This window comes from Fukomys damarensis, unplaced genomic scaffold (assembly GCF_012274545.1).
Source record: "Fukomys damarensis isolate Sample0158 unplaced genomic scaffold, DMR_v1.0_HiC HiC_scaffold_21, whole genome shotgun sequence".
In the NCBI taxonomy this organism is placed as follows: Eukaryota; Metazoa; Chordata; class Mammalia; order Rodentia; family Bathyergidae; genus Fukomys; species Fukomys damarensis.
This window is the reverse complement of record NW_022900933.1, coordinates 28,422,098-28,442,303: the sequence shown is the minus strand read 5'-3', so window position 1 is coordinate 28,442,303 and position 20,206 is coordinate 28,422,098. Positions and strand designations below refer to the sequence as shown.

Sequence of the window (20,206 nt, the reverse complement as noted above, 5' to 3'; positions counted from 1 at the left end):
TCCTGAAGCTAAACAAAGATTATGTTAGGACAGACACAAGGGCGCACTCCTCAGCAGCAAGAGAGGTACTAAATCAGGGTCTTCCTATTTTTAAGCAAAGGTTTGAACTTTATATTAAAATGCCTGTTAGTAACAGTGCTGCACTAAGTGTTTACACAGCCTTCCTCTTCCAAACAACCCTGCAAGGTTGGCTCTCTTATCCCCATTTTATCACAAATGGAACTAATGCACAGAGAGGTTGAGAAACTGGTGTGAGGTCATTTTAGCAGTGGGCATGGGATGTGTCTCAGGCAGATGCCTGAGATGTGCCTCGACTCTGAGACTGTGTGTTCTTCCGCGCCGCTTACACCAGGGGTGAAGTTGGAGAGCTAATGGGGGAAGGAGACCTGAAGATCACTGTGTGATATGTGAGATGGTTTATGGTTCTGTGCTGAAAGCTGCAGTTTAACATTGTTCACTTGAGGCCACTGGTTTATTGTTGTGTATCTCAAGGGCAGCAAAAGCCTAAGTGTCCATAATAACAGGCATGTATTGCTTTTAAAGCCTTGCACTCGTGCCTTTCCCTTTTATAATGAAGTATGGGCATACACATATTTTCATACACCAGCACACACCTAAACGTGTACATGCACACACACAACTGATTTTTGAACTTCCTAAAATATACCAAATAATGAAATGCTTCAGGTAGCCCAGGAACTCGGAGGAGAAATGTTTGCCTTGCTGATACACTGTGCCGTGGATAATGCAATGAAGTCACCATCGTGTGGCCTATTCCACGCTGCCTTCTCTTCCACCAGACTCAGTCTTGCCCTTCCCCATCTGATCTCCAGCTTCCCACGTACTTGGAGCCCTCCTTTGCCGACCTCATCCTCATTTAGATTGCAACTGCATTCGCATCCTAATTTATGACTTAACAAGTGTCTCACAAACATTTAACATTCAATTTCCTTTAATTTCATTATGCATTTGAGGAGGACAGTTTATGGTGGGGCAGATGGTGTTCCCAATGCCAGCAATTAGATGAACTTAATCGTCTATGGTGAAGTCTTCTTTTTTGGACTTTTCCTGCATATCTGTGAGTGTAAGTTCCTAGATTCTCAGAGAGGCTCACGTTCCGCCAGAAAGTCCTCCCCTATTAACATGGCAATTCATGAAAGGGATAAAGTATTTCCTATGGTTCTCACATTGCTAATCTTGTCACGATAATTTCTGATGTAGAGAAGGATTCACACTTTCATATGATGTTTCAACAGTGTCACTAGATTGCAGTGTTTTTTTTTTCCTGATGGATTTCCGGAGACTGTAAGGAAAGGACAGTAATACAAAGGCACAGGTCAAATTATTTTTCCCCTTTTCTAATTAGCATACTGAGCACCCTCTGAGGAGTCAGAGCATGTGACTGCTTTCTAGATTTCTGTGCTTTTTCCTGGACAAATCACCCAGTGACTTTTCTCAGTCTTCCTCCTTCCGCAGGAAGCCCCGTCCTTCATCGGGAGTGAGTCTGCCATCTTTGTCAGAGCATGTGACTGCTTTCTAGATTTCTGTGCTTTTTCCTGGACAAATCACCCAGTGACTTCTCAGTCTTCCTCCTTCCGCAGGAAGCCCCGTCCTTCATCGGGAGTGAGTCTGCCATCTCGTGTTAGGGAAACACAACTTTATTTGGCAACTTTGAAATGGTAAATTATTGAATAATTTGAAAAGCTGTTTCCATCATTAAGCACAGGCCTGAGAGCTAATTACATCAGAACTCTAATCTTGGCTCTGCTTCTAAATAGCAGCATCATTTTTTATGCAAGTCCCTTAACCCCCCTTGGCTTCTGTTTTGCGTCAGTAAAATGAAGTATAGGAGAGCAGAGTCCTCTCTGTGCTCTGAGATTCTTTGCTTTCTGACTTACCAGAAGGCAAAGAATAGGAAGGAGATTGTATGGTAAAGATTTCCTATGCTGGTTGTCTCCATTGTGGTGTACTATACCAAAACCCAAACAAAGCAATGTAGATAAGCCATGCACTCTAGTACTAAACATATGTTACATGTATTCTGCTGTTGTATGGAACTAGGAACTCCTGATGACCATCTTCAGTCCTAGTGCTTGAGAAGACTTGGATTCTTATTGCTTAGAGGCAGTGAAGGGGATCTCCAGTGCATTGATGAGGCTTACCGGTGATGCCACTTGCCTACCACTTGCACCCTTGCAAAGGTTCCTTTGCCCTGATATCTAATTCTAATATCTAATGCATTTTTGCTAACTAGCTGCTGACTCTTAGAAGCTGGCCTGAGATGAAGCTCCTTCTGATGCCTTAGTGACCTTGTCACTCTTTTCTATCTTGTGGGTAATGCAGCCAACAAACATGGCTGCTACAGCATTAGCTTAAATGAACATGTTTTAAAACAAGGGAGCATGATAAATATACAGCTTCTGCAGTGGGAAGGAGTGTGCAGAAACACACCAGTGTCTGGCTGCAGCCTGTTGCTGGAGTGTCACATGGTGGTGGCTGTGTTCTTTTCATCCACACACTTTGACCTGGCTCAGGTCATTTCCCCCTCAGGTCTTTGGTGCAAGAGAAACTGGTGCAAATCTATCACTGCCACTGTGAAAAGAGCGTCAAACTTCTGCCCCTACCCCACATGGAGAGTCAGTAATGGTGCACGAAAATAACAACAAACCCTCTTTGGGAAATAATTATGTTTGTACTACTGAAGAAGTTAGAATTTCTGTTTGTGCTGCAGGCAGAACCATTCAAGGGATATTCAAAGTATGAGCTAAGTTTTGACTTGGGGGAGTCAGAGAACCTTCTAAGTCACCTGAAAATCCTGTGCATTTTCTAGGAAATTGTTCACAGCTTTCCCTGGGTTTCTGTCAAGCAGCCTATGACTGAAGAAATGTGAGAAACCACTGATAGCACTTTTTTCTATGCATCTGTCTTCTGAATCCAGGTGAAGATTCCGATTTGCCTATCAATCTTTCTCCTTTGCTCTTTCTAGAAAAAGCAAGTGAGCCAGACCAAGATCCGGGTCATCTCCACCATCTTGTTCATCTTGGCCGGCTGCATTGTGTTTGTGACAATCCCTGCTGTCATTTTCAAATACATTGAGGGATGGACAGCGTTGGAGTCTATTTACTTTGTGGTGGTCACTCTAACCACAGTGGGCTTTGGTGATTTTGTGGCAGGTAAGCACGTTGGGGGTCCCAGTCACTAGGGCCCTGGTAGGGAAAATTGTCTGTTGGTTGAGCTTTTCAAAATCACCATATTTGTGGGTGAAGCGTATGAAAATGACTTAGTGTTGTTGCTGCTGCTGGCATGTGCTCATTTCAGACCCCTTGTTCTGTGTGATGTCAACAGTGGCAGGCTTATTTCTGCTATGGAAAGAAAGCCATCCCCTTCCTCCTCAGGATGCTTAAGTGTCCTCAGTGTCCTGTGAATTATGCAAGAGGAAAGTAAATTTCTCATTGAATCTTGGACTTTTTAATCATGTCAAGGCTCACAAAAGTCGTATTAACATAAGGCGAGTGTGAAAGTCTGGAAAAGTCAGCACTGATGTTGGCCTGCAGTCACCTGCACTTTCTAATCCTGAATGGAGAGGCGTTGTCCCTGAAAAAGTCCTGGGCATTCCTGGTTGCAAGATTAAGGACTTGGTGACAGCTGGGAGGTGGGTGCTTCCCTGAGGAACTATAACCTAATAGCTTTTCTATGTAATGTATGTAGAAGCAACAGTCTTCATTGTGAAAATATATATCAATGAGCTGTACTTAAGGGAGAGAAAGAAAACCACCATCAGTTATGTGTAGGGTTAGAGAGCTTGAAAATAAAAAGAGATTTGGTTTCACACATGTATCACTTTCCCAAAGTGATAGGCAGGCAGGAAGAGGAAGCGGCCATCCTTGCCTTCCCAGTAGGGGTTGCTCAGGTGTTCAGGCATTTAATAGTTTTTTACTCCAAGAATTGAGCACTGCCAGTGAGGAGATGGAAGCAAGGGTAAGGTGGAGCATGGTGACACTTAGGAAAGTGCAGATGTCCTGTCTTTGGAGGCAGCGAGGAGAGGATGGAAGGTACAGAGTGTGTGACATATTGAAAAAGCCTGCCGAAGGTCAGAAAAGCCTTCTTGTAGGGGAGTGGTCAGTGCCAGTGGAATAATCCTGCTTGTCCTCTTGGTCCTCTGCCACATTTACTAATCCTGAAGCAGCTTGAGCCGTGGGTGTCTGGAAGGCAGGGAGGGCTGCTTCCTTTTTCAGAGTCCATCATGACGGGGAGACCTGAGGCTATGGGGCCAAGGATTATACAAATGAAAATAGTCCTTCAGGTCACGCATCAGGTGCCACCAGCCACGGAGCCATGAACAACATTAGATTCCGTAGAATGCTTGTTCTTACTTTTGTCCTTTCTTTTTTCATAAGAATTGATTTCATCTAAACCAAGTTTTCATTCCTGGGACATTTAAATCCTGGTTGGCTCTGGTATCTAATACCATTTTTTTTATGTTGCTGGATTTGATGTGCTCATGTTTGGTTGAGTTTCTGTGGTTATATTCATAAAGAATATTGGTCTGTGAACAAAAAGGAAGTGAACATGCTGGTCAGACAATTCCATAAGCTTGAAATATTTGGGAGGAGAGAGAGAGAATATGTTTGTGCCTGTGTGTGTGTGTGTGTGTGTGTGTGTGTGATTATGTGTGTGCACTTCCTTGACCAGTTCCTGGTTAAGCAGCAGCCTGAAAATCTGCAGGCTGAACTTCCAGGAAGGCTGCTCTCTATTTGGCATGGTATCCCATCAGTGCTTTTATTTCCCCATAGGGTACAGAACACAAGAAGAAGATGGGGATCTGGAAGGGACATTAGACAGGAGCATGGCCACCTGTTAATTCTATGACAGATGAGTAGCAGGGTGGTTTGGTAGCTATTCCAACTGGGCAGATCGAGACTGAAGAAATAGCTGATTTTTTTTTTTTTAGAAATAGCCATTATTTTTTTCCTTTTCTTTTTATGGACTATGGATGAAGAATTGTAAAGTCAAAGTAATTAAAAATTGTTTTCAGAAAAGCTGCGGTTGGGACCCTGGTAATCTTCCCTTGTTCAGACCTCTCACCCAGTTTGATCTGATTAGAAGTTTCGGCTGTGGAGAGAAGCCACACAGAAACTGAACAAAATAAGAGAAATATTTGTGAGTTTATTCAGGTTAATTCCTTAGTGTCATCTGTAGCTGGCCCATGGGAAAACTCAGTTGAGATTCCAATATAAGGTAATATATGTAAGAGCAGATGGGAGTTTAGAACTATTTACCAAAACTTTAAGCATAATTTGCAACAGGATGTGCTTCAGAGCTCTCTGTGCTGGTACTGGCCTGTTCTGAAGACTATGTATGTAAGGTCTTTAGCATGGATCCTTCTATCTAATCAATAGCTCAGTTCAATCAGTTAGGTTAATCTGGGGGCATGGTTATCAGACCCTTGAGAATATGAGATTTAAAACACTATCATTCTTGGTACTGATCATAATTATACCAGACCCTTATAAGTCCCAATTTCCAGGGGTTACATCAACCCATAAGGAGAGTGTATTCTTTGAAAGACCAGAAGTTTTTTACTACCTGTTGTTAATGCAGTCATCTCTCAAGAGGATTGGTTGCAGGACTCCCCACAGATACCAAAATTGGCACACGCTTAAGCCTTTCTTATAAAATGGCATAGTATTTACATATAAACCATGTATACCCTCCCTTATACTTGAAATCATCTCTAGATTACTGGCCATACTTTACAATGTAAATATTATGAAATGTGAATAGTTGTTAGGCAGAAAGACTGTGCATGTCAGATGCAAATTTTTTTTCAAACATCTTCGATGTGGCTTTGGTTTGAGTCAGCGGATGCAGAACCCACAGATACAGGCAATGGCCAACTCCTTAAGAGTGATAGGGCAGGTTGCCCAATCATTAAAATGAGATACACATCCAAGAGTTGGTAGTTGGTTGCTGTGAGCTGACATGGTCAACTATACTAGAAATATAATCGGAGCATTGATCACACAGGATGGACTGCTGTTTATTTTGTAGCTGGAACAGTTAATGACACTGCTGTGTTGTGCAACCCGGGCTGGGAGCCCACTCGGAACTTCCTCCTGTTCCAGAGGGGCTTTCAGATAAAAAAGATGGTCAGAGGAGGGGTTACTGCGTTGTTTACTAGCGCCCCCTAGTGACAGGCTTGGTTGAGCGATCGTGACTTGGAAATAATCTTTGACAGCCCAGGTGAGAAAACTGCAAAGTTCTCTGGCCTAGCACAGAACACGGACCTCAAAAAACCATGTAGTGCTGTAGGAGTTCAAATTGTTTCCTAGGGAAAGCTGCAGGGGACTGTTAGTTGCCTACAGGGAAAAAAAATAAATGCAGTTAAACCAAACCAGAGGGGACTTGACACAGAGAGAGCCCTGTAGCAGTGTTTGTAATTCTCACTTTAGGAAGTAGAGTAACTGTCAAGGCCTGGTGGGCTCATTGAAAAGTGGATGTGGGCATGTTGAGAAGCCCACAACCCTGGGAAGACTAGTAAACACAGGTCCCAGTGTCTGTCAAGCTGGCTCTCAGGTACCATGAATGCCATGAACGCTGTAAGAGCTCAGTATGGCATCAGTGGTGCTAGATGTGGTTATATTCACGAACCACTTGGAACATCTCACAGTCACTCACCACCTAATGCTTTAATTGCCAATGCATTGCTGATGTTAGTCATCCGAGAAATGGTCCTGCTTGCCTCCCTGGGCCGCGATCTCTCCCGTGATTAGGACAAGGCTGACAGCCATTATGTTACTGAGCTTCTTCACTTTTTCAGGAGAGCGTGGTGAGCTTGAAGACTGTTTCAAGGTTGGTCTCCGCAGTACTTATAAGAAGGCTAGAATAAACAGACTAATTATTTGGAATAAGTGACCTGTCCTTTCAATTAACCAGCCAGTCAATACCATCAGGCAATTGGCCAATTTGCCTTGATGGATTTTTACTGTAATGTTTATTTATAAAATAAAGGATTTAGACTAGTTTGGCCTCAAAGGTCCCTTTTAGTACTAGCTAATGGCAATTCTAATTACTCAGCCTAATTGACCCTTTGTATTAGCATCATGTGTACACCACCCCTCAGTCAGCATTAAATGACTAGTTTGTGGATCAAAGCCTCAGTAATGTCATTGTGCTCAATTTTACTTCCTTACATCCATTCATCTCTTGGTAGATGTGTATGAGCTTCAGATGGAAATAGTTCCAGGAGTTCCAAAGTATGAGGGATGATATAATATTGATTTTCATTAAAATAAATCCAGAGAAATTTAAGGGGGGAAAAAAGACAGCTTTGATCCATGGAGCACCAGATCAAATCACTCAGGTGATGCTCAGGTGAGAACAGACAGGTCAAGCTGACCCCTGCATTTTCCTGCTACAGGCATCAAGTTTAATGGTCAGAAATCAGAGAAATGAAGGCTCGAGCCAGGCTTCTGAAGCAAGGGGCCCGTCTTGTGTTGCCCTCCGGTCTCCGTTATGTCTTGTGTCCATGAGGCCAACAGCTTAGTGTTGGATGATAGTGGAATGACATCGCTGGGACATTTGATCTTCAAGAAGCATATGCTAGACCTTGGTTAAAGTAATGCTTGTTGTTTGCAGGGGGGAATGCTGGCATTAATTACCGGGAATGGTATAAGCCCCTGGTGTGGTTCTGGATCCTTGTTGGCCTTGCCTACTTTGCAGCTGTCCTCAGCATGATTGGAGATTGGCTGCGAGTTCTATCCAAAAAGACAAAAGAAGAGGTAAGACCCCTCCCGGACTCTATGGATGTTCTTGACTTCAGATTAGCCCGTCTGGGTTCTGTGGGCTCGAAAGTTCCTGACTCATGCAAGGCTCATATGGCTTCTTCATTTAGAATCTGCCTCAAGGCCAAGTTGAATGGAGTAGCAGTTATTTCTAGAGCCTTTCTGGGCAGGTGGGGAAACATAGTGATTCATCTACCAGCCCACAACCCTGGGAAGACTAGTAAACAAGAGTTGATTTAAAAAAGTATAAATGAAAAGGAAAAGCATAGAAATAGTAAGTAAAGGCTGACAGTTGCTAAAGGAGCTGTGCGTTTGCCCATTAGCAGCAGATATATGGGGAGACTTAGAAGTCTCAAAAGGGGCCCAGGAAAGTTAGGCTGTCCCCAGGTCTTGGAAGCTGTAAGGAAACCCAGTCAAACACCATGAGTCTTTCTCTATTCAGTGTGAGGTGGAGGCCATCAAACAGTGGCCAGCTATGGGGAAGTGGACTCAAGGAGTCCCTTTCATCTGTATCCTGTCTCCCCATCTGTTGTCAGATCTACAGACAGATTTCTGTCTGCAGCCAGGGGCACAGTCCTTACTCCTGCCCATAAATTTGTACGAGAACCTACGCAAGGATGAGAAAAGGAAGATCTAAGAAGGAAAGATAGATTTTGTAATTAAAAAAACAATTCATGTTCTTTTAGGAAGATGAGAAAAGAAAAAAGAAAGTAGAAGGGCAATGAAAGGGGATAGAAAGTTAAAGAAAGGAGCAGAGAGAAGAAATCCCCAAACAGGACAAGGAGAGGGCAGCCCCTTTAAAGACAGCCGTTCCCTCTCTGTAAAGGTCCCTAGGACGAATTTGCCGAAGGGGAAATTTCCCCGATCATTCCTGGTCCCACATGTTTGTTTTCTTGGATTGTGTAAACACTGTCAGGGCAATTTCTAGAGATTCCCTAGATGGATAACCAACCTGCTGAAGATCAGCAGTAACGAAAGAGCGGGGGAGAACAGATATACTGATTTTTCTAAATGCAAAAATTTGAGCCAGTCATCTCTACAGGAACACGTGGCACTTGGACTGTCTGCTCTTTTGATTAAAAGTTCAGGCTAGACTTCACTTTCTAGGAATGTATGTTCTGTGGCCTTTGGCAGAATCTGCTTTGTCCTGCACCCAGAAGGGAGGTGTGATTACTGGGTGTCCTGGAGTGTCTTCATCAGCAAGACCCATCGCCACAACGTGGCCACAGCATGGCCCAGACATAGGGTAATCAATGGTTCCAGCTTGCCCAGGGCTCATGGAGGTTCCTAGGATGTAGGACTTTCTATTTTAAAACCAGATTAGTCCCAGCCAAGCTGGGACAGGACGATCATCCACCCAGAGGGAGAGATTGGAAGGGCACAAGGCTTACTGAGTACCTGCTTTGTGCAGTTGGATGCATTGCTTTATTTTATGTAACAATAAAGACCCTGTGAGCTAGGTATGATTTCCCTAGTTTATGTGGGAGGAAATCAGCCATATTCTTTATAAAAGGAGTGGAAACTTACCTGGGGCCCCAATTATTGATCTCTTCTCCAGAATTCTGCCCACCTCTCTCATTTGGCCAGCACCTCCCAATCTCCAGTGTCCTGTGGGTTTTCCCACATCTGCCTCCTCGAGTCACATCCACCACTAGAGCGTTTAAGGTGGGAATCTAGGTGGAGCACTAAGGCAGAAGTAGCATTTTGCCCCTTTCCATGGATGCATGCTCCTCATTCCTTGCCTCCCCAGAGACAGCCTCTCCACGGGGGCTCCTGAGGGCTGTGGATGCTGGGAGAGCCCAGGCAGAGAAGCGTCTCTCAGTGTGTTGTTGCTCTTCTGCTCCTGGCCAGGTTGGTGAGATCAAGGCCCACGCGGCAGAGTGGAAGGCCAACGTGACGGCCGAGTTTCGGGAGACGAGGCGGCGGCTCAGTGTTGAGATCCATGACAAGCTACAGCGGGCGGCCACCATCCGCAGCATGGAGCGCCGGCGACTGGGCCTGGACCAGAGAGCCCACTCGCTGGACATGCTGTCCCCAGAGAAGCGCTCCGTCTTCGCAGCCCTGGACACAGGCCGCTTCAAGGCCTCCTCCCAGGAGAGCATCAATAACCGACCCAACAACCTGCGCCTTAAGGGGTCGGAGCAGCTCAACAAACATGGGCAGGGCGCCTCTGAGGACAACATCATCAACAAGTTCGGGTCCACCTCCAGACTCACCAAGAGGAAAAACAAAGACCTCAAAAAGACCCTGCCCGAGGACGTGCAGAAAATCTACAAGACCTTCCGGAATTACTCTCTGGATGAAGAGAAGAAAGAGGAGGAGACTGAAAAGATGTGTAACTCAGACAACTCCAGCACAGCCATGCTGACGGAGTGCATCCAGCAGCATGCAGAGATGGAGAACGGAATGGTACCCACGGACACCAAAGACAGGGAGCTTGAGAACAACTCATTACTTGAAGACAGAAACTAAATGTTAAGGACTTTGGACTAGGACCGAGCGTTGTGTGTGTGTGTGTGTGTTTTTTTTTAAATATTCACACTGAGACACGTGCCTTAAAACAGACTTCTTGTGAGTCCAAAATTACATAGCATTGAAGAATATATTTCACTGTGCCATAAACGACTGAAAGCTTGCTCTGCCAAAATGAATCAAAGAACAAGAACTTCATTTCAGACAGCAGCTTCGGGACACACAGGGAGCATTCGCACATGTAGCAGGGTGGGGCCGCACACGTCAAGGGGGTTCCCACAGTGATGCTGTACCACCGAGCAGTGTCACCTGGGCGTGGCATGCAGCCCAGGGCAGCTATTCCTTAGACCAGCCTCTGAAGGGAACAGGTGTATCTGGAGTTTGGTTTCCTGCAGCTACCCTCACACACAGAAGGGGGCCTGACCGCGGGTGAACTGGTAACTGTGACTAGGTTTAGAGCTGACATTTCGGCGTGTGCTCTGAGCTTAAATTTTGACCTGCACCGTTCAGCGTGTAACACGCTTTCTGAGCTCCAAGAGAATGCTTGTGGGAACATGAAAGCACCCAGAAGTTTTGTTGGAAGCAGATCAGAGTGCGCCTATGAAAAGGTGCGATTGCTTTTCTCATTATGAAATTAAAAATAATCACACACATCACACTGTGGTTATCTCCTTAACCAACGACAGAAGCCTCCAGAGTTTTGTCCTCATGGGGCCAGATATTCCAGGAGAACTTGCAAGCGTTGGTGAAAAGTCAACCTCAACTGCTGCATGGTTGGAGGCCAGTCGTGCATTTTCATCAGTGGGTGTGATGGTGAAAATAAACTGATTTTGAAATGTCCATGTTCACTTTTCTACTGAAACTTAAGTTATAACTTGTTTTAATAAGGGGGCAAATACCAAAACTATTGCCTTGCATGATGCCAGTGGCTTGCTGTTCTGTCTAGCCAATTCTAAATTTTTATAAAAATAGAAATCCTGCGTTTCTGAGACATACCGAGAAGTACCATGGCATCTTTCCATCTCAGGGCTTTCTGTCCCTTCGAGTGTCTTGGGTAGACATAGTCATGAGACCCAGTCTTGCTATTTCCAAACAAAAGTAAAATTAATCCCTCGACCAACTCTTGTAAAATTGAAAGGTTTTGCTTGCAGCTTAAGTGCCATTAATGCCATTTACAAAACAATACTTAAAAGGAGTACTTACAATATTTTGTTTTACTTCTGTTTGGCTGTTCCTTTCTTCTAGAAGCATTCTTGAACACTCCTCCTTGATTGTTTCAAGGCAAACAGTAACCAATGGGTGATAATTATGATATGATGGTAGAACAGTCAGTGAGGAGGGTGGGAGAACAGCTAGTCACCGGCTTTGAGAGGGTGATTTTAAATGGATTTTTATCAGAGAGGGAAAAAAGAATAATAGGCCATTGTCTTTGTGTGTTTCTGGTTTATCACAATCGGCGGGGTGTCACATCAGTTCAGAGTTAGCTGTCTGTGCTGCTGAAGCGTTTGTGTCTGGCAATACCAGGCAGTTGCTGGTTATGGACCTCCCACTTTGGGGGACGTCACACAACTCACCCACACTGTGGATTTACCAAATGATCAGAACACAAGTGGAGACTTCCAGAAACCTTCTAGTGCTTTCTGATGTTCAGGGGAAAATTATGCCCACTGTATCCTCGACCATTCATAACACAAAGACCTTTCTTGCTTGTTTCCCTCAAAATGACAGCTGTCCATTGCCTGACCCCAAACTTTTACGCTTGAGTTAAAGTCCTGGCATTGTTTTTGAGAAGGACCCAAATAAGAGCCGCTGTGATGGAACCTTTCCGGTCAGGTTTGGTTCTTCCTTCCCTCTGCTTGAGCAGTGGCTCACTGGTGACATCCAGTGTTCACAGTACAGACATTTGGGAAGCGATGGGTATGCAGGTGTGGGTGTTGGTTTTTACTGTGGGTATCATTCCAGCCTGAACCAAGGGTTTTAAGGAATTGGTAGATAACTCAGATTTTCCTGATTAAACCTTTGGATCTCATATTTATGTTTCCATCCTATAGTACATTGGTTCTTCTTTAGCAGTGTGTTAAAATTGCAGGCACAACAGTTAGATCTGGCAAAGAGGCTTTCCTCCCATTTATCCAGTGCCTTCTGTGGACCAGGCACTGGATCAGGCACTTTATGGATGTCAGCTCCACAAATGGTCACAGCACCACAGGGGAAGTATTTGCAAACCTATTATGCAGATGAGGACATGGAGGCTCAGGAAAGTTGAGTAACTTACCTAGGCACACAGCAAGAAGGTGGTAGAGCTGGTATTCAAAGTATGACCAAAGTCTGCTTTCAACTTTGCTACAGTGTCTGTGTCATGCACCCTTGTGTGAGTGTGTGTGTGTGTGTGTATGGCTTTCAACTTTGCTACAGTGTCTGTGTCATGCACCCTTGTGTGAGTGTGTGTGTGTGTGTGTGTGTGTGTGTATGTGTGTGCGCATGCACATGTGTCTTTCAAACTTCATGGACATAGTTTACAGAGGGGTGTGAAGATTCGGAGGAATCTGTATCTGGAAGAGTGCAGGAAGTCTTTGTGTAAACACAGCCTAGAGGGTTGCACTTGAAGACACCTACTGTGCACAGTCTTGGTTTTGTTTTGGGGAATGCTGCATATGGCACTTTTTCTGTACAGTTAAGAATGCCCTTTTAGAGCACTCTTTTGCACTTTACTTGCTTACCTTGCAGGAATTTCACATTCAGCAGGACTAAAACAGTTCAGAGAGCACTGAGCTGCATATTCTACCAAATGGAACAGGAGCATGTGTTGGTGTGTGCATAGATGCTTCCCCAAAGAGTCAAATTACAGTAATATAGAGGCAAAAATAGCCTTGGGCTGGGAGTGCTGAAATCTGTGGTAACCCCTCCTCCCTGAGTGCAGTGGGGACAACGCCCAGCTGAATGATGTCAAAGGTGACCTTCTGGGGAGACTGATCCATTAAACAGGTGGGAAAAATGTTTAAAAAAACTATAAAGTACTCTCCAAGGGAAAATCCTGAGAGGGATGAAGAGGTTGGATTCCTCTTCGTGTGTACAAGCTCAGATTTGAGGATTCAGCAGTTGAGGTTACTTGGATGTTACCTCCATCCCTGATGGGGCCAGACAGCTTGCAAAGCACACACAATAAGGCAAAGCTGCTACATATTCTACATGGCACTGCTCAGCCCTCCCCCTTACCCTTAGTCTGCATGCCCACCTTACCAAAAACCCGGAGCAAACATTCTGATGTTGCGCATGGAAAGAGCACATGTTCAGTATCTTCAGTGGGTGGTGTCCTTTGCTTCAACTTGTAGTTGGGTACTGAATTTTATTCTCAGAATACATCAGGAGGTTTGCTGGTGGCAGCCAAAGGAGACTAATATAGCTCATTGCCCAGTCCTCCTAACCCAATAGTAATTCCAGCAATCTGTCATATTTTCGGTAGAGCTATATTTGTGTGTGTGTGTGTGTGTGTGTGTGTGTGTGTGTGTGTGTACATGGGGTGTCCCTAGCCTACCATTGAGGCGACTGGGGCTACCACCTACTCAACCAGTCACAGCCTGTGCTTGTGGACACGTCAGTTCCCTGTACCTCATGTGTACATCAAGGAAGCTGAGCACTGAGAGTCGTCAAGGACCTTTTTAGTTCGGCAGTTCCCTGGTGAGACATTCCCCAGCCCACGAGCTAATTAAATGTATGAAGAAAGTCATAAGTTGGATTTGTGAATACTGATTAATGATCCCACCCCTTTTAGGGTGAGAGCTTGGTTTCTTGTCCTTTGTTTTCTGGGTGACTGATGGAGACCAGATGTATTGGGAGACTGGTTTCCAAATTAGGATCATGTCTGGTGTAGGCTCCATCCTCCTTTAGAACTCTTTGGCACACTGTCACCTGGGGCTCATGCTATGTGGGCATTTTGCATTTTTTGCATGGTGTTAAAACTAGCTAAAGAATTTTAAGCTATTGCTATTTACAGTCAGTTGTACTACAAGTTCCTTTTGATTATTTCATGAATTCGTGTATTTTCCCTCCCTTCTCTGTTTCTCTCTGTCTCTCTGTCTCTCTCTCTGTCTCTGTCTCTCTCTCTCTCTGTCTCTCTCTTACACAAACACACACACAGAGGGAGGAAATGGCTGTTCTGAGTTCTCTGAGCACCGTTTCACGTTCAAAGTCATGGTTGTGCTAAGCTTTGGCAACCACCCCCTTTCCTTCCTCTTAGATGATATCACTTCCTAGTTAAGTCAGGGCTGTGTATCTATTTGTATGCTTGATTTGGGGGATTAGGGAGAATTGGCCAGGATTTGAGAAGGGCAGGTTTTGACTCAGTAGACTGCTTAAGAATGTGAACCATCCAACGTGTACCATGGTTTCTGAACCACAGGAAAACAAACAAGCACGCAGAGAGCCTCTCTACAGGAAGAATACAGAAACATGCTGGTATTATGTTCCATATCTCTGCTTTCTGCATGCTACTAATGTTTCAAGTGGGGGTAATTCTTCCTCACTGTTAAGATGCCATTTGTGTGCACATAAGAGTAGCTGGAGGAGCAGAGGAAGCCACTGGTGATGCAGTGTAAAAGCTAGTTGGTAATGGCCTTAAGGGAAGAATGTGATGCTAAAACAAAGCTTACTTTAATGTGGCATCCTGGGTGCTGTGAATTCTACATATGGAAACTAAGATAGCACACTAGTCCCATGGCTCTCAATAAAACCCCATGCTCTGTCCTTGTGTGATAGCTGCATTCAAAGTCACCTACCCATCCAAGCCCCTTGTAAACCTCAGCCCTCCCACAGCAGTCTGCAGGTCACATGACATCAGCACAGTGGCATGGCGGAGAAATGAGTGGTGTCTCCGATTTTACTGAAAAATGGTGCCTGAGATTGGGGAATCTCCTTTGTGTTCTTGTTTCCTAAGCAAAGAATCAAACAATTCCCTGGGCATTAAAACAGAATTCTTTGAGCAGACACGTGCCCCATCTTCCCAGAAGACCCGGGCTGTGGTGGGCAACTGCACAAACCCTTCCTTTGCTGCCAGGGCTCCAGGCTCCAATGGAGAGTTACAGTGGAGCCTAGAAGTGATATGCAAACCACCCCACATGGCAGCCTCCAGCTCCTTTCCCATCCCACATTCACAGGCAGCGGACCCTGTGACAACAATGACGATAAACCCATTTGTGGAGGTGTTTTACCTATTTTTCTCTCTGTAGGACTTCATGGTGCTTTAAAAAAAAGGCATTTTACAGATAATGTGTGGGGGGGTTTCATAATGTTTTTAGGAAAAGTACAAAAGCAAATTTGCTTGTAACATTTCAATATGCTGTGCTGCTATTGTCTTTATTTGATGATGTAATTTTTTTTCAATGATGGAGAAATTGCAACAAAGACCTTCTGGAAGACCCAATCTAATATCTCTCCTGTTTGCCTTTCTTTGGTGGGGCCAGTGTGGTTTATAGTGGCTGGGTGGGGAGCTCTGCTCAGGACAGGTTTTCTCCACCTTTCACTCACACCTTACATTTATCAGCACAGAGCTATGAAATCCACTGTCTTCTTTCTAAGAGGAGGAATCTTCAGTAACTCAGCATTGCTGTGGAGCATTTAGTTTCATTTTTCTATCTTTTCTGGATCCTGACTGCATGTTGCTGGTGATTGGGCAACATAAACCACATTTTCTAAGTGAAAAGCTAAGTTTGGACATTGTGACAGACTCCAGTGAACCACTTCTGAGTGCACACCTTTTAATCTGCACTTGGTTTTGTTCTTGCTGTATCACATCCTGCAGTCACAATCTTATTCAGAATGAGCAGGAATAAAATGGTGACCATTTGGGAGTACCTGTTATGTCCTAGGTACTCTGGTAGGCAGGTTACAAACATCCCACTTAGCCATCCAAGAGAGTGAACATGTAGGTTGGGTGTCTTCATGTTTGAGTGAAGATTTTGAGGCTTAGAGAGAATAAAAAAATTTCAGCTCAGTCACTATCCAAGAGAGTGAACATGTAGGTTGGGTGTCTTCATGTTTGAGTGAAGATTTTGAGGCTTAGAATAAACAAATTTCAGCTCAGTCATCTCTAAACCTGGACCTTTCACTAGGATCATGCAGTTTATCAGAAACAAGTTTTGATTCTTTTTCAGCAAAAGTGATTGTGGTTCATTCACACCCATCCTCACCGTCCTTTCTCTCCTATTTGTGAGAAGGTGTGCCATGATGTCAGAGGTAGATTCTTGGCTCTGGGACAGAGCAAGGCCAAGGCGCCTCCATGTAGCCGAACCATGACCTTAGGTTACAGTGACTCAGATGTGGCTGGTGATAGGCTGGCAGGGACAGATCTGGTTTATATTTTGACTGTTTACCTAGGGCTGGCACAGTGACAGTACCTGTTAGGAGCTCAAAGTGATCTTTCTAATGTGCAGTAAATCAGTTTATCTTCTTGGCCTTTAAAATTCAAGAGCATTGGGCTGTCAAGCCACGTGTCAATTCCCATCTCATACAGCAGTCTCTGCCACCACCATTCTGAGTTATCTGCAGGCTCATCAAATGGCCCGTGCTTTCATCTTCTACTCCAGGTATTTGTACCTAATGTTTCTTTCGCAAGTCTTCCTTGTGTGTCACCTTTCCTGTCCTGCTACTCTTCCAAGTCCTTTGGGCTATAGTGGGAAAGCAAACTGCCAGGAAGTCTTTTCTTGTTCCTCTCTATCCCCATAGAGCCTTAACAGAGCTGGGTGCCCCTCAAGGATAGAGCTGGTTGTGCTGGGTTGTAACTCCCGATGTCTTTCTTCCTTGCGAATACGAAGTCCTCAGAGCAGGGAATGGGACTCTCATTTTTTTATCCTTAGCACTGAACAGGTACTTATAAAATATAGACACTAAAATTATTGGTGGAGGAATTTTACTGCCCTTGTGGGTAGCACATTTGTATCCTTTGAGGCAAATTTACTTTTTCATGAATTGTAAATCATTTGTAGTCAAGACTGGTGGTAAAAATAATTTATCCAACTCTGGTAAAACCAAGTTTGCCTATTTGATTTGTTTTTTCAAAGAACTCCAAAAATTTAATTGTATGATAGTTGAAATAAACTGGGAAGATGACTGTTCTGAAGGATCTCTCTCTCTCGCTCTCTCTCTCTCTCTCTCTCTCTCTCTCTCTCCTCTCTGTGTGTGTCTCTGTCTCTCTCATCTAGATAGATACTAGAATGTTAGTTATTCAAAATCTAGTTACTACTGTAGTTGGGATGCCTATGAATTTAGGAAATAAGATTATGCTTTGTGATGTCAAACACATGGCAAGTCTGCCACCACTCCTTACTCCCGTGCCCAAGGCGGGCATCATTCAACATTCACAGATTTCCTCCCCTGGTAATCCAGGTACATTTTTAAGAGTCCATCTTAGGAACTTCTACCCAGTTAACAGTTCTCAAACTATTGTCTTCTAACCCTTTATGACCCTGAGCGTTTTCCTCAGAGTTCATGAGGTCAGAACTATTTTCCATTTTCATTTTCATTCTTTCACAAGGGCGCAGTATTTAGAATGGTGTGGCATTAGTCACTTTGGGGACGCAGGCAAGGAAATCTGATGCCTCTTGTTGAGCAGCAAAAGAATCTTTCAAAATAATAATAGTTAAGGGGAGCAAGAGTTGGAAGGAGCAGTGAGGGAAGGGAAGTGTAGGGGACAAAACAATTAGGATGCAAAATATACATGTACCAATGCCACAAGATAAATGTAATCATTATGTACCTCAAACATACTAATAAAAATGTAAAATGACCCCTCAAAACCCAAAACGAATGTACATTTCTAAGGAACTCAAAAGTATTTTTTTGACAGCACTTCCTGCTTGCCTTTATTGGAGGGCAAGGTCATAGCAATGACCATAAACTCTGTTTCTCTGGCCTGCCCTAGCTGTATTGTGGGGCCTCTTTTGGTTTCTCTTCAGTTCCTCCTGAGATTCCCTAGGGGGACTTGCTTGTGCTCTCTTTCTTGGCTGCCGTGTTGTGTGCCTGCACTTTTGGAAGTCTCTTTGGTGCTTTCAGACTAAATTAAATGGCCCTTTAGTGCTCTCCTAGTAAGAATAGTCACTATTTTTCTAACTGCCCATCATTCCTATATTAGGAGCTCCTAAGGGGAGCTCTCTTTTTCTTATTGTTTCCATGGGCCTGGCCCAGCTTATGTCACATGAGAGAAATTGGGAAAAATAATGCTAAATAAGCAGGGCTATGGTATTAGGCAAGGGGACTCTACAGAGATTCAGAGCAGGAGAGGCAGCAAATTTGGAGGGAGCTGGTGGAGAGTTCAGAAGGATGAAGTGTGTGGGAAGAGCCCAGCACAGAGGGCAGTAGTCTGGGCCTGTACACAGTGCCAATGGCGCTCTCAACCCACTCGCCTCTGTGAATCTTCATCAGCCAGTGGAGGCAGAATGGTGTGAACACTCTTCGGACCAAACCATTCCAACTTTAAAATGCTAGTGCATACTGGCTGCGTACATTTGAGATGGACCCAGCGTCAGTATCCAATCTTCTGATACTGAGTGCTGGGTTTGTCCGGGGTCCCTTTCAGGCTCTTGGGTCCTGTTCAAAGGGCTGGATGTAGAGGTTTTGCATTTATTTGAGATAAAAGTAGGGGGAAAATTTGAAGGGAGAAGTGTTTTGGAGAAAAGTGCTCTGAAGAGTGAGTTCAGGAAAAGAAAATATACCCTCTGTGCAGAGCAGGCCACTCTGAGAAAAGATGACAGTGATCACCGAGCCAAGGCCTGCTGTCTTCCTACCACACTTGGGCGTCAGATCTGGGCTGTCTTATGCAGGGCTCGGGCTCTGTTTTTTGTCTGTGTCCTGGCTGAAACCGACGGGTCTCTGTGATTGACAAATGTCAGTGATTGACAGGTCATGTCTAACTGCCCTGCCCCTTTACCCAGCCCTTTGTCTGTTCAGTGTCTTTATGTAAAATATTTCACATTATTGATGAGTTTTCCTTAAAAATAAACTTAAAAGTCATTAGCAGAGTGCAAAGTTTAACAGAAATATTTTCTTACACAACTTGTTTGGAAGTGTCACCTTCGTTAAATCAATTTTAAGGCTCATTATTTGGTATAATTCCAGATAAAAGATGGTTTCCCTCACTTGGAATGTGATGCCATTTAAATATTTTTCAGTATAATAATTCATGTTCTTCTCTATAAATTGCTTTCATCAGTGGCCCTTTTGAATTGTGAATGTAGAGAACAACTACAGGGCCGCAGTACGATATGAATTTATTTTGTAACGAAGAATTTAAAGAATTCTCTAACATTGTGGAGTCAACGGCATCAATTGCAAATGTAAGAGACAGAAATATACATAATGCTGACATTATGTATATTTATGACTGTACATTTCAGCGTTTTATGTAGAACATTTATCTTTGCCCTAAAAAACATCGTGTTCTTCAGTTGTTTTGAGTCTGTAGAAAGAAACTAAGTAATGGGCCATTCCATTATGCTCCTGAGTGGCGATGAATTGGTTAAATTTTCCCAATCCCTCTGTTGGCTGAACCAGCATCTGTGGAGGCCTGCTGTGTGTGAGGGACATAGTTCTTGCCTTTCATGTTCTCACATTGTAGAATTACGTAGCCCTGTGCTATATGTTCTGTGGAGATAGCATGGGATGGGATTAGCTTAAAAGTTCCCAAAATGGTGATGAGAGTGATAGGAAGGGAGAGAGCCGGAGGATAAGCCTTCTGGGTGGCAGTCAAGGCAGGCCTTCCTGGAAGAGGGAGCATCTTATGGCAGGTGGTGGGCCTGACAGGGGGCAGAGGAAGTAAGAGGCTCCAAAGCACAACTCTGTAAGAATCCCTAAGACTGATCTGTCTGTCCCAAGGATACTGCAAATATATCCTCATTTAGGACTACTTTGAGGTAAGAATCTTCTGGGAGAGGAGGATTGCTGTAAAATGACTGAAATAA

At 44.2% G+C, this 20,206-nt stretch overlaps 1 protein-coding gene across 4 annotated transcripts in view; it reads left to right on the top strand.

Moving 5' to 3' along the window:
• Window positions 1-12,646, top strand: part of Kcnk10 (potassium two pore domain channel subfamily K member 10) — a 146,849-nt gene extending 134,203 nt beyond the window's left edge. For 3 of the 4 annotated variants that reach the window (XM_033766793.1, XM_033766794.1, XM_010616261.3), the window contains 3 exons: window positions 2,987-3,173; window positions 7,639-7,781; window positions 9,636-12,646. In XM_033766793.1, the coding sequence (XP_033622684.1) occupies window positions 2,987-3,173; window positions 7,639-7,781; window positions 9,636-10,256 (951 nt within the window). In that variant the 3' untranslated portion in view covers window positions 10,257-12,646. The remainder of the gene's footprint in view (window positions 1-2,986; window positions 3,174-7,638; window positions 7,782-9,635) is intronic. The other variant, XM_033766795.1, reaches the window with a different exon arrangement.
• Window positions 12,647-20,206: the final 7,560 nt, after the last annotated feature.